This window comes from Podarcis bocagei (genome assembly GCF_964188305.1).
Source record: "Podarcis bocagei genome assembly, chromosome: 18".
Classification (NCBI taxonomy): Eukaryota; Metazoa; Chordata; class Lepidosauria; order Squamata; family Lacertidae; genus Podarcis; species Podarcis bocagei.
In genome coordinates this window covers 12,455,829-12,470,941 of record NC_138144.1, presented here as the reverse complement: position 1 = coordinate 12,470,941, position 15,113 = coordinate 12,455,829, and the positions used below count along the sequence as shown (strand labels likewise).

At 56.3% G+C, this 15,113-nt stretch overlaps 1 protein-coding gene across 1 annotated transcript; it reads right to left on the bottom strand.

The window, feature by feature from the left end:
• Window positions 1-204: 204 nt before the first annotated feature.
• Window positions 205-14,443, bottom strand: TMPRSS9 (transmembrane serine protease 9). Its single transcript, XM_081177618.1, has 18 exons — window positions 12,802-14,443; window positions 12,178-12,305; window positions 11,216-11,283; window positions 10,939-11,105; window positions 10,068-10,109; window positions 9,631-9,744; window positions 8,620-8,791; window positions 7,825-8,099; window positions 6,422-6,558; window positions 5,731-6,314; window positions 4,625-4,896; window positions 3,685-3,821; window positions 3,040-3,358; window positions 2,583-2,699; window positions 2,278-2,449; window positions 1,468-1,733; window positions 1,093-1,229; window positions 205-861 (listed from the first exon to the last, which is right to left on the bottom strand). Exons 1-18 carry the CDS (start codon window positions 12,950-12,952, stop codon window positions 700-702), a joined length of 3,420 nt encoding a protein of 1,139 aa, XP_081033744.1. The 5' UTR covers window positions 12,953-14,443; the 3' UTR covers window positions 205-699.
• Between the last annotated feature and the right edge of the window lie 670 nt (window positions 14,444-15,113).

Genomic DNA, 15,113 nt, shown 5'->3' with positions numbered 1-15,113 from the left:
ATTTGCTGCCAAGGAGTGTGGTGGAGTCTCCTACTTTGGAGGTCTTTAAGCAGAGGCTTGACAACCATATGTCAGGAGTGCTCTGATGGTGTTTCCTGCTTGGCAGGGGGTTGGACTCGATGGCCCTTGTGGTCTCTTCCAACTCTATGATTCTATGATTCTATGATTCTATGCATAGCACAAAATCCCCAGCACACACCAAACTCCACAAAGGGGTTTGTTTAATTGTCCGTTGCTCTGGCCTCCAAGCGCTTCTCTTGCTCACTTTGCACAGAGAAGGCTTGAGGCCACCCCACATCCAGCCCTTCGGCACAAGGCAGAGCCCCCCCCCCCAGGGGCCAAGCTACGGCAGGAAGGGAAGTCGAGGCAGTGTCTCTGGCCAGACTGTCCAAGGGAAACGCTTTCTTCCTGAGGCAAGGATCCCTGTCTGTCCATCCGTCCTTCGGCTCAGGGTCACCTGCCCTCCTTCCACAAGGGTCATGGCCAGAGATCATGGGGTGATAGAGTGGACAGGCCAGGAGAGGAAGGGGGAACATCATCCTGCCCTTTTTGTGAAGTCCAAGTGAGGCAGGCGAGCCTCTTTATTCAGAGAAAACATGTTCTAAAAGTGCTTCTGTTGGTTAAAAGCATAGGGTCTTCCAAAGGAGAGTTGCTTTTCCATCTCCCAGCCAGGCCCCACTTCCCTGCCTCTTCCCTGAGTCACGCCTTGAGGTTCTGCGCAATCCAGCCCCGCACGGCTGTCACTCGGGCGTAGACCCCCGGGAAGTAAGGGCGGGCGCAGCCGTAGCCCCAGCTGGTGATGCCCGCCAGGAACCACCTTCCCGAAGCCTCTTTGCAGGCCAGGGGGCCGCCAGCATCACCCTGCAGAGGAGGGAGAAGGCACTGAGTGTCCTTAGGAGCGGGGACGGGGCTCTGGGGCAAAGGGACCCCCCAGGCCCTGCAAACTGCCTTCTCCCCCTCCTCCCCTCTCATAAGCACCCCCAGCTCCAGCCATTTCTGGCCAGCTGTGGGCTTCCCTCCCATCCCACCTGGTGCAGCCAGGGCTGAGGGGGAGGTGGTGTGAGCCCTCTGGGAGGGGCGCCCAAGACTCACAGAGCAGCTGTCAACAGACCCCTGCAGGAACCCGGCGCAGACCATCCGGCTGCTGATCTGGACGGGGTAGAAGCGGCGGCAGTCCTGCTCCGCGATGAGGTTGACGGCCGCCTTCTGCAGCTGCCTTGCCATCAGCCCTGCGGGGGAGGGCAGAGTGGAATTGGGCTTCCCGGCAGCGAGAGGAGGCAGGAGACTCACAGCAAGGAAGGCCCAGGGCCCAATCCTGCCCTTTGCCTGTGGGCACCCCATAGAGCCAGCCAGCTGATCCGAGGCTGCTTGGCTGCCTGGGTTTTGAGGGAAGCCGGAGTGGTCCAAGGGCCAGAGCTGCCTCTTTGGGGCGCTCCCCCACCCAGCCAGGAAGAGGTTCCTTCCTACCTCCCTCCTTGGTGGAGCCCCAGCCGGTGATGACGCAGCGGGCGCCCTGGCCGAAGAGGTGGGCATGGTCTGGCAGGCAGATAGGCTTGACGGTGCTGGTGAAGCTCAGCGGGGAGGCCAGCTCCAGCAGCGCCACATCGTAATCCAGTGTGTAGATGTTGTAGAAGGGGTGCTTGTGGATCTGGAACACCTTCTCCACCCGCCCGTCCAGGCCGCTCAGGAAGGGTGTCCCCAGGACGGCCACCCACATCTTAGGGTCGCTGTAGCTGAGAAGGACAGTGCACCTGGGACCCTTGGCCAGCCCAAGGCCTGCCCCGTCTCTCCAATCTCCAGGGAAAGGGGGGGGCAGGGCTGGCCCAAGACATTTTGGCACCTGAGGAGAACCACCCAGTGGCTCCCTCCACTTCCCAGCCAGGAGTCAAGGTCTACATCAGGAACAAGGGTGGGAGGAGACCAGCAGCCCCTCCCCTTCACCTTGGTGCATTCCTTGGAGACTGCACCTGCTGCCCCAATGGATCCTGCTACCTGAGGCAGTTGCCTCATCTCACCTCTTGAGTGGACTGGCCTTGGTTGGGGGCTCACAGGAAAGGGGGTGCCTGGGATCCAAAGGGAGGGAGGTCTGGCAGTGCCCTCCTGTGCTATGAAAACATTGCTGGCTTGGGGAGGCACAGAGGATGGGGTCCTCTTCTTCACCAGCAAGGAGCTTGTTCCTGGAGCAGGGGAGCAATGGCTGCAGAAAGACCCCCTTCCCCCCTGACTCATATGCCACCTCTCCCCACCCCCAGCGCTCATCCCAGCCGCCCAACTCACACATCGAAGCAGTGAGCAGCCGAGAGAAGCCAGCGGTCAGCCACCACCACTGCCCCACACTTGTGCTCCTTCCTCCGCAGCCACAGGCTCGCTTGCCACGGCCACTCCCCTCGTGCTGCGCCACTGCCCCCCACGATCTTGCTGAAGGCCAAAGCTGAGGTTGAGCCACAGTCTAGGTGGGTGGGAAGAGAAGCAGGCTGAGAGGACACCCTTGTGAGCCCCCGCCACGTTGCTTGCCCCCCACACCGTCTGGTTGGGGGTGAGCAAAGCTAAATGTGGACTAGGGGAGAGGGGAGATCACTTACTGCAGTTGGCCTCGTCCCTGCCGTTGCTGCAGTCCATGACGCCGTCACATTCGGGGTTCGCTTTCCCAATGCAGACTTTGCCAGAGCACTGGAAGGTGGATGGGGTGCAGGGCACAGCTGGGGGCAGGAAGGGTGGGGAGCAAGTTAATAGGGGAGCTGAGACCCTCCACCCTCTTGGCCTGCACAGGGGTCCCCCAGCTCGCTGGGCACAGCTGTGTGGGCCACAAAAGGGCTGGGCACAGTGACAGGCCCAGCCCAAAGGAGAGGCTTCCCAGTGGGGCAGCGGCCATGTTTAGTCTCTCACAGCAAGAAAGATGACCCCTGCAGTGTCCTACACCCCCTGCCTTGGAGGGCAGGCTCCTGAGGGCATCAGCCTTCACCTGGCACCCTGCTAATAATCACAATAATTTATTATTTATATGCTCAGCCTCTGCCCATTCGTGCCCCCGCCATTTACCTGCGAACTGGGTGGCTCTCGGGGTGTTGGTTGGTGGCCTGGCTGTGCTGGGGGTGACCCTGAGGCTGGCCTGGGAGGTCCTTTGACTAGCCGAAGGCAGGCTGGGGGAGGAGGAGGAGGCGCCGCCACTGGTTGTGGCCTTGGTTGTGGTGCTGGGGCATGGTGAGATAGTTTCCAGGATCCAGGCCTTGAGCTTGGTGATGCGGGCGTAGACACCGGGTCTCCTGGCCTGCGCACAGCCGACCCCCCAACTGACCAGCCCCGCCAGGTAGAACACGCCTGGCGTCTCCTCACAGGCCAGGGCCCCCCCCGAGTCGCCCTGCGGGGAGAGATGGGAGCAACCAGCTCAGCAAGGGCTAACAAAGCTTCCCAGACAGGAGAAGCTCCCTCTGGAGTCTCACAGGGGTCTCTTCTCAACTCCGCCCTCACCAAATCCCAGAGGCAGAGTGGCCCCTAGTGTGTCTGGAAAAGAGCCCTGGGACCCCTAAAGAAGGTCCTTTTAACCAGAGTGGCCCGCTCTGCAGGGGGAACGTTACACTTCAAAACAGGGGCCTTCCAATGAGCGCCCAGCTCTGTGATCAGGTGCACTTTGGAAGCTGAGTGGGAATGGGGCATCCCAGGCTGGCCCCCCTCAGTCACCCTCACCTGACAGGAGTCAACCTTCCCGTCCAGGAACCCAGCACAGATCATCTGCTCCGTCAGGGAGAAGTTGTAGAGGACGTTGCAGGTTTTCTGGTCAATTATTCCCACAGAGGCTCTCTGGAGGTTCTCTGGCTTGGAGGCTGCAGGGAGGGGGAGGGCAGAGGGGAGGAGCGAAGGTCAGGCCAGGGGGCAGAGCAGTGTCCAGTAGCTCCTGGAGGGAAGTTTCCAGGACACCCATGAAAGGAAGAGGGAAGAAATATGGGGGTGGCCGTCTTCAAATATCTGAAGGGCTGCCGCATGGAAGGTGGAGCCAGCTTGTTTTCTGCAGCTCTGAGGGGCAGGACTCGAACTGACAGGTTCAGCTTGCAGGGAAGGCAATTCTGACTAAACATTAGGAAGAACTTTTTGAAGACATGAGCAATTTGATGGTGGAACAGACTCCCTTGGAGGGCGGTGGAGGTTTTTGAGCAGGGATCTGTCAGGGATGCTTGAGTTGAGATTCCTGCATTGCAAGGACTGGACTAGTGGCATGCCTCAGAACCTCTTCCAACTCTACAATTCTGTGAAACAGCCCAGGTAGACTGCTCCTGCACACGGAGGATCCACATACAAAAGTGTGTGTGTTGTTTTTAAAGCTGAACGTTCTGGAATATCCCTTCCCTACTAGCTCAGCAGCCTGATTTGCATGCAGAAAGGTTCAGTTGTGGAAGGAAGGGACCCTGAGGGTCATCTAGTGCAATTCTGTGCAATGCAGGAATCTTTTGCCCAATATGTGGCTCAAACCCATGAACCTGAGATTCAGAGTCTCATGCTCCACCCTCTGAGCTATTTGTCCTCTGCAGCATCTCCAAGCGGGGTTTGGAAAAGGCTCCCTGCTTGAAACTGCTCCTACCAGCCTCCTTGGCTCCTGCGCTGCCTGCAAGGGGGAGGGGAAAGTGCTTACCATTGCCTTCCTGGAGGCTCCCCCAGCCGGAGATCATGCACTTCCTGCCCACGGGGAACTTGTGGACGGCCAGAGGGAGGCAGATGGGCTGGATGACCTTGCCGAAGGGGAGGGGGCGCTCCAGCTCCAGGACGGCCACGTCAAAGTCCAGCAGGGCCGGGTTGTAGGACGGGTGCAGAACCACCTGCCTTACGCTCACCTTCACAGAGCTGCTGTCTGCCGCCGACAGCCAGGTGGTGCCTGCAAAGGCTGTCAGGTACTCCACCTTGGTGCTACCAGCACGGGCAGAAACGAGACACAGGCGCAGACAGACCATTAGTGGCGGCCAGGCCAGGGGCAGGTGGGTGAATGGGGGAGGCTCATCTCTGGGGGTCACCATGCCCACAAAGGGGTCTCTCCCCCACCCAGCTCCTTCCTCTCCTCCTGAGTGACAACAGCCTGTCAGTCAGTAATCAGCCAGTTCAAAGTTGGAGAGAACTCTTTCTTTGCAAAAACACAACCTCCACAGACTTGGCTGAGCAGGATCCCAGTGGTCTCACTGCATGAAAATCAGTTGCCAAGACTGAAAGTCCTCACAGCTTTCAAGCAATCGGAAATTGCCCACTAAGCCTCCTCCGCCCAACCCAGGAACCTCTTGCTGTGGGTGGAATTTCTCCTGGTTCTGGGGAAATGGGTGGTTTGGTGCCAACCAAATAGTGCCAACTGATAGTGCGGATTGGTGACATCAATTGCCCTTAAGGTGCCACACTAAGCTACAACCATTACAGCACCTGAGTCCCCATTTGCCGAAGTTCCCAGGATCCATTTCCCAATTTCGGAGAGCGGAGGGTGCTGATTGGAAAGTGGGGCACCCTTCTTCCTCCTTTTAAGCAGAGAGTGGGCAGGCATGGAATCCCAGAACTGTAGACCTGCTCCTCTATGCCAATCCCCTGCAATGTAGGAAGGGGCAACTGTCCCAAACGGGGATCAAACCTGCAACCTTAGTGTTGTCTGGGATTCTTTAGCTGCAGTTCCTACATTGCAGGGGGTTGGCCTGGGTGGCTCCTGGGGGTCCCCTTCGAACTCTACAATTTGGACCTGAGGCAACCACCTTTCTCCCTACTTACTGGTTGAAGCAGTGGGCAGCTGAAAGGAGCCACCGTTCCCCGATGATGGTGGCCCCACAGAAGTGGTGCAGCCCCTCCTTCAGGCTGACCTGCCAGGGGACCTCCCCGCGAGAGGCATCCAGGCCCCCCACAATCTTGATGGGCTTGGAGAAGCCGGGCCGGCGGCCGCACTCTGCACAAAGAGAAAGATGGGTGAGCTTGCGACGGCTGTGCCCCAAGCCCCAGGAGGAGTCCAGTTGGGCCCTGTGCAGGGCAGGGGGCTTTCTACCTTGGGGCTGTGGTACTGTGGCAGCTGGCCTGCCCCCGGCCGTGGTGGGGCTGGGTAGGGGTTTGCCAATGGTGGTGGTGGTGCCCTTGGTGGACGCCAGAGGCAGGAGGGTGGTGGAGGCCATTGAGGGGAGGGTGAGGCCTGGTGGGGCCGTGAACGTGGCCATGGTGTCGTGGATCCAGTTCCGCAGCCTGGTGACCCGGGCATAGACCCCTGGGCGCTTGGCCTCCGCACAGCCGATGCCCCAGCTGACGATTCCGGCCAGGAAGAAGCGGCCTGGGGGCTCCTCACAAACCAGTGGGCCCCCAGAATCCCCCTGTAGGTGAGGAGAGAAGAAGGGCACTGTGGCATGCCAGAGGCCTCCTCCCAGAGCTCCCGCTGCAGCCAGACATGCCCTCTCCCAGAGGCTGCTTCTGGCCATACCTGGCAGGAGTCGACCTTGCCCTCCAGGTAGCCGGCACACAGCATCCGGTCGGTGAGGGCGTTGCTGTACAGGCTGGTGCATAGTGTCTGGTCCAACAGCTCCACTACGGCCTTCTGCAGCAGCTCTGGCTTCACCACTGAGGAGAGAGGGAAGGTGGAGCCCAGTGGCAAGGCCTGAGGGCAATTCAGGTGGACGCATCCTGACAGGGACTCCTCCTGCCAGTTCCAGGCACCCTGAGCTCTCCAGGGCAGGGCAGCTGAGGGGCAGGCACTGCACTGAATGGCTATAGGGTTGTTGAATTGCATTCCACACAGGTCCCACTATCAGAATGCAAAGCATTCTCATGAAATCATTTGCTAGGTCTGCGTTTGCATAACAAGGCAATGATTTTCATCAGTTCCTATGGGTTCATTTCTAATTTTGACCCAAAAATTATTAGAAAATAGGAGGAAATCCTGAAACTTTGCAAAAGGCAAACAAGGAAGCAGGAAATGCTCTCTTCAAATCCACACCATGTTTTCTGATGGAATGGCTGCTGTGGACAAGCAAAACAAAAGAAGTCAGGATTCTTTAAGGCTGCTTGTTTCCTTGAAGTACAAAATGCAGCTCTGGCTGTTTGGATATTTGAATCCACAGCTTGTATGGTGAGGTTTTGGTATGAATTTGTCACGTTTGGACAAGGATTTTTTTACTTTTTTTCTGAAGGAGAGTTTGGATAACTGGACCTGTGTGTAATTCTTCTGATGAACGTGTTGCTGCTGCTCCTTTCAAAATGTTGCTGTGCTTTCCCTTATAGTAATTGCAATGTCTCTTCACTCGCTTTTTAAAATGCTGCTGCTCTTGCGAGCTGGGAAAGCAGAAGAACAATCTTAAATCAAACCAAATCTGTGCTAAGGGTTGGCTGGTATCTCAGGATGAACAGAGAAAAGGGGGGTGCTCAGTTCCTCCTGCCCCAAACCATGTTCCTTTGGGTGAAGCTGGCCAGGGGCAACGAGAGGGAAGAGGAGGTGGGGAAGGAGGTGGAGCAGCAGCAACCTCAACCTTTGTGCAGAAAAGCAACCTTAAGGTCCCCACCTGCCCCCCAGTAGGGAGCAGCACACTGAGGGGACAACTGAGGCTGGAGTGCTCAGCCACACCAAGACTCACCTTTACCTCCCTGCCTGTGGCAAAACTACCCACCGTACAATGCTGTCTGTGAAGCCAAGGAGAGCTCCTCCTCAGATGGATCCCTCAGAGGGACAGTTGCCCAATTCAGTGGAGAGCTCAGCCCCTTTTGCCCCCTGTAGTAGCCCTGCCTGAGCCACACCACCCCCATCTCCACAGGAGCCCTGGGAGGTAGGCTCGGCCGAGCCGTGGCCCCCACTCCTCCTTCCACTTTTGCCTCGCTAAAGGTTGTGCTTACAAAAGTCCTCCTTGAGGTAACCCCAGCCGGAGATGGAGCACTTCTTGCCAGAGGGGAAGATATGGCTGGAGGCCGGCAGGCAGGCGGGCTGGACGTACTTGCCGAAGGGCAAAGGCTCAGAGAGCGCCAGCAGCGCCACATCATAGTCGGCCGTGTCTGTGTCATAGGAGGGGTGCTTGAGGATGTGGCTCACACCAGTCTTCACTGCACTGCTCTCGCTGCCGCTCAGCCAGACGGTGCCTGCATGGGCCGTCCAGGTGCCCGGATCCTGGAACCTGTTGGCAGCAGGAGAGCTTCAGGGCACATCAATGGACTCCTTGCACCCTTCTGTCTGCCAATAGACTGATATTGATTCAATGGGGAGATTTTGACATGGGCCACTTTGAACAATGGATAGGAGATGGCAGCTCTTGCAGATACTGTGTGGATAAATACAAATATATCTGGAATGTGTTTATTAAAAGCACCGTGACTTGTTAATAATGTTATTGTTTGAATAGCCACACTTCCCTCACCGGCACAGGCAGAACCTGCCTTCTTGGCTGCTGAACCCACACTCGGTCTCATCTGCTCTGTCCATCGGAGTCTGTCTTTGCATGCAGGGTGAGCCCCTGACACACCGAAGGCCTGAGACCCAGCAGCTGCCCCATGTGCCACCCACCCACCTCCAGTCTCTTTCCCTAACCCTGCAAGGTTCTCAGCACCAGAGAGCTGCCCACTTGCCACAACCCAGCAAGGCATGGTGCACTCAGTCTCTTGCGGGAGAAGCAAGGAAATGGGTCCGGCCGGGCTTACTCGTTGAAGCAGTGTGCTGCAGACACCAGCCACTTGGCAGCCAGGATTGTGGCCCCACAGAAGTGCTCGTTGTTCTCCCGCAGGCTGACTTGCCAGGGGAACTCCCCCCGAGTGGCCTCCGACCCCCCGACAATCCGGTTGGCTGCCTGCATGGCCGGCCGAGACCCACAGTCTGCAAGAGACAAGGGAGGGGTGGTCAGCAGTCCCCACTCAGGGGTAGAAATGGTCTGCAGCAACTCCAACATGCCACCAGGTGGCAGCAGAATGGTTAAAAAGAGGCTGCAGGTACAATTATCTGTCCCCAGGTGGCAGCAGTAAGCAGAGGGATTCAGAACCCAGAGAGAAAATCCTTCACTTGGTGAAACTATGGACTACGGCCACCAGCTTGGACGGCTTTCAAAGGGCTGTTCTTATGTTCATTGATACAAGGAGGTGCCAGCAGCAGGCAGTAAGAAGCATTCTCCTGGAGGGGGAGTCCGTTTCTGAGATGGCAGCTCCCACCTGCCACTTCCAGTGTTCATCTTAACGCCTTCCTTTTTGCACATTTAATTGTTTAATGCAGGGGTCAGCAACCTAAGGCCCATTGGCCAGAAGCAGCCTGTAGAGGTCGTTTGACAGGTCCATGAGCTGCTCGCTCACATGCTGCGCTAAACTGGCGCAGCACGGTGCAGGGACTAGCTTCCACGATGCCAAAAATTGCATCTGTGCATGTGCAGACGCCGAAAATTGTGGGTGCATGTGCTCATGCACGCGCACGATCCAGCCCACAGAGGGATCTCTGCAGGACCAATCTGGCCCAGGCAAGGTAAACCTTGCTGACCCCTGGTTTAATGCAACCACCAAAGAGGCCCCTTTGCTTCACCCTTGAAACCACGTGGGGGAAATCCCCGCCAGGATATGGAATGAAGAGAGAGACCCAGGGGAGACCATCCCTGGATGGGAATGTCCCAGCACCTCTAGAAGAAGGAGGGGCAAAGGAGGAAGGAGAGGAAGGAGAAGACTAGGACCCACCGCACTCTGCCTCATCGGAGCCGTCCAGGCAGTCACTCCGGTCATCGCACTCCACGTTCTCACGTGGCACACACTGGCCGCTGTGGCAGGTGAAGGCTGTCCCTGGGCAGGTGCCTGCAAGGGTGGTAGCAGGATGGGTCCCAGCCTCTTTCCCCCGAGGCAGCTGCTCTTTGGGGAGGGCCAAGGTCCTCGGGGGAGCCCTGTGGAAGCTGGACCTCGCCTTGCCATGGGAATCCCCAAGCAGGTCCTGAGCAGAACAGCCTTTTCTCCTGCCTGCTTAAGATGCCCAGCAACTGGCCGTCTGCTTCCTGCAGAGCCAGCATGGCCAGAAGCCATAGATAGCCCCTTCCTCCCCCTCCCCCATGGCTTTGCAGAGAATAAAACTGTTTTGCTCTCCAGCCACGTCCTGAGCTCACAAAATGTTAAAAGAAGCCTACCTGATTTCAGTCCTGTTCCTGAAGGGGAGTCGCTGCTCAGCCCTGTGTGAGAGGGGGGGGGCGAAGAATGGGGGCTGATCTCCAAAAGCCCAAATGCTCCCCATGGAGGCCACTCCAGCCCAGAACTGGGACCCCTCCTCTCCTGAAATCCCCAGCAAGTCTCTTGAACCCACAGGGCTCTGGACCCATGCCTGACCCTTAGAGTACATGGCTCCCTGCCCCCCCCCCAAATCCTGGGAGCTGTAATTTAAGGGGGCTGGGGTTGTACCTCCATGAGAGGCCAAATGTAGTTCCTGGGTTCCTTTGGGGACAACTTGTGCTTAAGGTGAGATTATTGGGTTGTCTTGGTTTTTACTTTTATCATGTATTCTGTGTTTTTATATTGTAACTTTATCTTGTGCACTGCCCCTGAGATCAACAAGTATAGGGCAGTATACAAATATTTAACAATATCATGATGAGGACAGGTGTGTGTGTGTGTGTGTGTGTGTGTGTGTGTGTGTGTGTGTGTGGACAAAGCCCCCGCATTCATTGCCACAGCTCCCCCTACACAGAGTGCAAAGATTTTCTAAGCTTCCTCTGGTCCAGCAAGGCCAAACCTTTTGGCTACCATCCAATGAGGAAGCCTCAGCTCTCCCCTCACCTTCCTTGCTGAGATGCAAAAGCTGCCATCTCGCCCCCAGGGTGAGAAGGTTGCAGTGACTGGCAGGAGGAGTAGGAGGCCCCTATCTGAATTTCTGCACTCAGGCAGGGACTGATCTTGCTTGCATCCTAGCCTACCTCACAGGGGGGTGATGAGAAGAAGGCGAGGCCACCTGCATGCCTGCCCTCCCTACCCCTGGACGATGGGCGAGGGATGATGCCATGCTACCTGTGAGAGAGGCTGCCCAGATGGTGCCGTAGGAGGGCAGGGCGATTCCTCCATTGCCCAGCGCAGCTGCCAGGCCCCTCTCCAGCGCCTGCTCTTCTGCGTCTGGGCTGAGCGGCTGCGAGGAGAACCATAGGCGGAAGTGGACGAGGATGCTGGCATTGCCCTTCCTGCCAAGTGGAGACACAAGCGCAGGAGGTGGGGGCCAGGCTGCTTCCCCTCACCTGCAGCACCAGGGCAGGGCGGGGCAGAGCAGGACACACTCCATGGCTTAGCCTACCTGTATTGCAAGACGGAGCACCTATCACAGGTCCCTTCCAGGGCTGAGTTCTGAAAGCTGCTTTTAAACTGAGACGGGACAGAAAAGAGGGGGGGGGCAAACGGGTGACTGTCATGAACTGGTTGAATGCAGAGGAATGGTGGGAGGAACCAGCTGGGGGAACCCCCAATAAAGAAGGCCCAGAGCCTAGGGGGACGAGGACGAGGGAGAAGAGGGAGAAGACGAGGAAGAGGTAACAGGGCTTTGTGAGCGGGGAGAGTCTGTGGCAGAGAGGAGTCAAGAATCAGAGGCAGAAGCTGAAACAGGAGAGGAAGGAGGCCAAGAGGCAGGGAGGAGTCTGGCTGGGAAGTCAGGGGGGGTCTCCCACTCCTGTGCCAACAAGCTCTCCTCTGCGCTGTTCTCCCAGAACAAGAAGAGGCATGAAGAGGGCAGGGGAGAGGTTGGCTGCATGCAGGTACAGTCTGTGATTGCTTGGGGGAAACCCTGGGGTGGAGGAGGCTTAGATAGATGTGGGGAGATGGGGACCTTTAGCCTCAGCAACCGCTTCATGGGAGCAAGACCTACCAGAGGTGAGCTGCTGTGTTCATTAGGCCTGACACTTCTGTTTTTGCTAAGAGAGCATGAACTCCAGCTTGCTAAGTGTGATTTACAGCTGGCTCCCCACTGTCAGCGAACCTCCTCCCTGCACCCCCAGCAGGAAAAAGTGGTGATATGGCGCCCTGTGCAAGGCCAAAATTTGGCGCCCCCACATGGATCTTATCAGTGATTGATGTTTTCAATTTTGTGTTGCCTTGCCTGCAGCCCCCTAAATCCAGTATTGCTCCTGCCTTGAAGGGATCAGAAATCAAAGCCTGCCATGGCCACCCCAAACCCCCAGCTCCTCCAGTGCTTATGGGGGAGGATTCATCTGCAGAACCACCCACCCACCCATGCCCCACAGGGGCTCTTCTCTCTGCCCTCACCAGCCTCTCCAGGACGGGGGTCAAGGTGCGGCGATAGTTGGAGCTCGGGCACTGCAGGCTGCTCTCATAACGGAGGCCCTGCAGCTCCACCAGGTGATCTGCCAGGAACTCCTGCTTCACCAGGAAGGCTGCAGAGAGGAAGAGGCACAGGGTGGGTTGGTGTAAAAGCACCAGCGTTAAGGGGGGGATGGCAGAAGCCAGGACAGAAGCACCCCAATCTGCACCTGTTGGACAGGCTGCCAAGCAGCACATAAACATTACAAAATGAATGAAGTACAGTGGACACTTGGGTTGCGATCCATGCTGGAGGCAAGTTTGCAACCCACAGCATTCGCAACCCGCAGGGTCTGCACACGTGCAGGTTGTGATTCGGCGCTTCTGCGCATGTGCGACTGCCAAAACCCGGAAGTAACCCGCTCCAGTTCTTCCGGGTTTCAGCGCGTCCATAACCCGAAAAAACACAACCTGAAGCATCTGTAACCCGAGGTATGACTGTAATGCTAATGAGATATTGCAATGAATTCAGGTGTAAACGCCTGAAAAAGAAGGGAAGCAGGGTACACAAATTTAAGAAAGTAAGGCAAGTTTGAGAAATGAATCAAATTTCTGCATGGATGGACTCACCCATCAGGATCCCACCACAGCTGGCCGTGATGGCAACCAGGAGGATGGAGACCAGGGTCAGCCTGCAGCGGGTGCTGCCTCCCCCAGCAACAGGGCGGCACTTCTCTCCCCCCAGCACTGGTTTCCCAGCAGGGACTACTGGCGGCTCCATGCTTGTCCTGCAGACTGCAGAAGTTCTACATTGGGGGAAGAAAACGGGCTAAAATGGCTTTGGCAAGGGATTCTTGACCCTTTCAGATTTCAAGTATTCAGATTTCTGGAAGATTTGGTAATACACTGTGTCCCTCCCACTTAGGTCCACCTTCCCCTTCCCATTTTGGACACATGCCAGTAAGACATGTGGAAAGGATCCTGGGGTCTAAAGTGGACCACATGAGTCCACAGGGTGATGCAGCAGCAAAAAAAGCCCTAACATTACTCTAGGCTGCATACGCAGAATACAGTGGTACCTCGGGTTAAGTACTTTATTCATTCCGGAGGTCCGTACTTAACCTGAAACTGTTCTTAACCTGAAGCACCACTTTAGCTAACAGGGCCTGCTGCTGCTGCCGCGCCGCCGGAGCAGTTTCTGTTCTCATCCTGAAGCAAAGTTTTTAACCTGAAGCACTATTTCTGGGTTAGCGGAGTCTGTAACCTGAAGCATATGTAACCTGAAGCATATGTAACCCGAGGTACCACTGTAGTGTCCAGATCAAGGGAAGTCATAGTGCTGCTCTATTCTGCCTTGGTCAGACCACACCTTGGTCAGTCCTGTGTCCAGTTCTGGGCACCACAATTTAAGAAGGATGTTGACAAGCGGGAAGGTGTGCAGAGGAGGGCGACCAAGATGATCAAGGATCTGGAAACCAAGCCTGATGAGGAATGGTTGGAGGAGCTGGGTATGTTTAGCATAGAGGAGTCTGAGAGGAGATAGGAGAGCAATCTTCAAATATCTAAAGGGCTGTCCCATGGAAGAGGGAGCAAGTTTGTTTTCTGCTGCTCTGGAAGGGAGGACCTGAACTATTGGCTTCAAGTTATAAGAAAGGAGATTCTGACTCAATATCAGAAGATGCGGTGCTGACCTGGTTGCATCTCAATGAGCCGCTTGGTGCTCAGCCCTTCGGTTCAGCCCTTCTCTTGTCCGTGGGAGAATCTGCAGGTGCTGCCTGGGGATGGGGAGCCTTGGGATTGGGGCCCCTGACAAGGCAGCCGAGGAACAATTCTCCTTGAGCCATTTCTTGTGGAAAGCAAAGGAGAAATGGAACGAAAGCCGTCCTGATCATTGGCCGCTGCAGCCGTTACTTGGGGCTGAGAAGAATTCCCTTCTTCGGGAACTATGGGGTTGTTATCCTGCACTTTCATTGTGAGAGGGTTGGGGAAATGCTTCTACTTCTGGGAAGATACTGGGATTCCATGGGGGGGGGCTGCTTTCAACTAAATGACACAAACAGACAACTGCAGTTGGGGACTAATCCTTGGGAGAGCCTCCAACTCCTAGGGGCTGTGGGGGCTTCAGCCCCCACAATAGAATATTTCAGGGAGCTGGGCCCCCACAAAGTGGACAGGCATTCCTACTCAGGTGGTGTGCACACACTGCATCATGTGGGGAGGGGCTTACCTGGGTCCCCACAATATTTTACTCAAGTTGGCACCCCTGCCTCCAACACATGACAAGCTTGCTGGATCAGGCCAAAGGGGGCCTGTTCTCACAGTGGCCGGCCAAAGGGAAATCTGCAAGCCGGAGCCAAGCGCAAGAGCAGGTCTCCCCCCCCCCCCGAGCCCTCTCCTCCTCCATGAACTTGTCCAGCTCCTCTTTCAAAGACAGCCAGATTGGTGCCATCCTTGTCTCCTGTGGGAGGGAGTTCCAGAGTTTAACACTGCGAGGAGAATGGCCTTTTCTTGAGTGTGAGATTGAGGAGCTGTTGGAAATTTGGAAAGCAGACCCTCCTCACCCACAGCTTCCTGCATCTAAGGGGAGGGACCCAATGTGAGATTTGGGGGGGGTCAGAAGGAATCAGAGCCCCCAGCGGAAACTTGGGGAAGGCTGGGAGGGCTACCCTCCAATGAAACGACATCTGAAGGCAGCCCTGTTTAGGGAGATTTTTAATGTTTTATCGTGTTTTTAATATACTGTAGGGAGCCGCCCAGAGTTGCTGGGGAAACCCAGACAGATGGGCGGGGTATAAGTAATAAATTGTTATTTATTATTATTCTTATTAGGGACATCCTATTCCATAGCAACAGCAACAATACCCGCCTATCTGACTGGGCTGCCCCAGCCACACCGAGCGGCTTTCAACATATATAAAAACATACTAAGACATTAAACATTT

Bases quoted from the DNA above. Each gene is read 5' to 3' on its own strand.
- TMPRSS9 (XM_081177618.1), bottom strand. From the start codon at position 12,952: ATGGAGCCGCCAGTAGTCCCTGCTGGGAAACCAGTGCTGGGGGGAGAG. The intron at 3,359-3,684 runs GTGAGGGTGACT...CTCTCCCCGCAG, and splicing joins GGAAGGTTGACTCCTGTCAG to GGCGACTCGGGGGGGGCCCT. The intron at 862-1,092 runs GTGAGTCTTGGG...CCTCCTCTGCAG, and splicing joins GGTCTGTTGACAGCTGCTCT to GGTGATGCTGGCGGCCCCCT.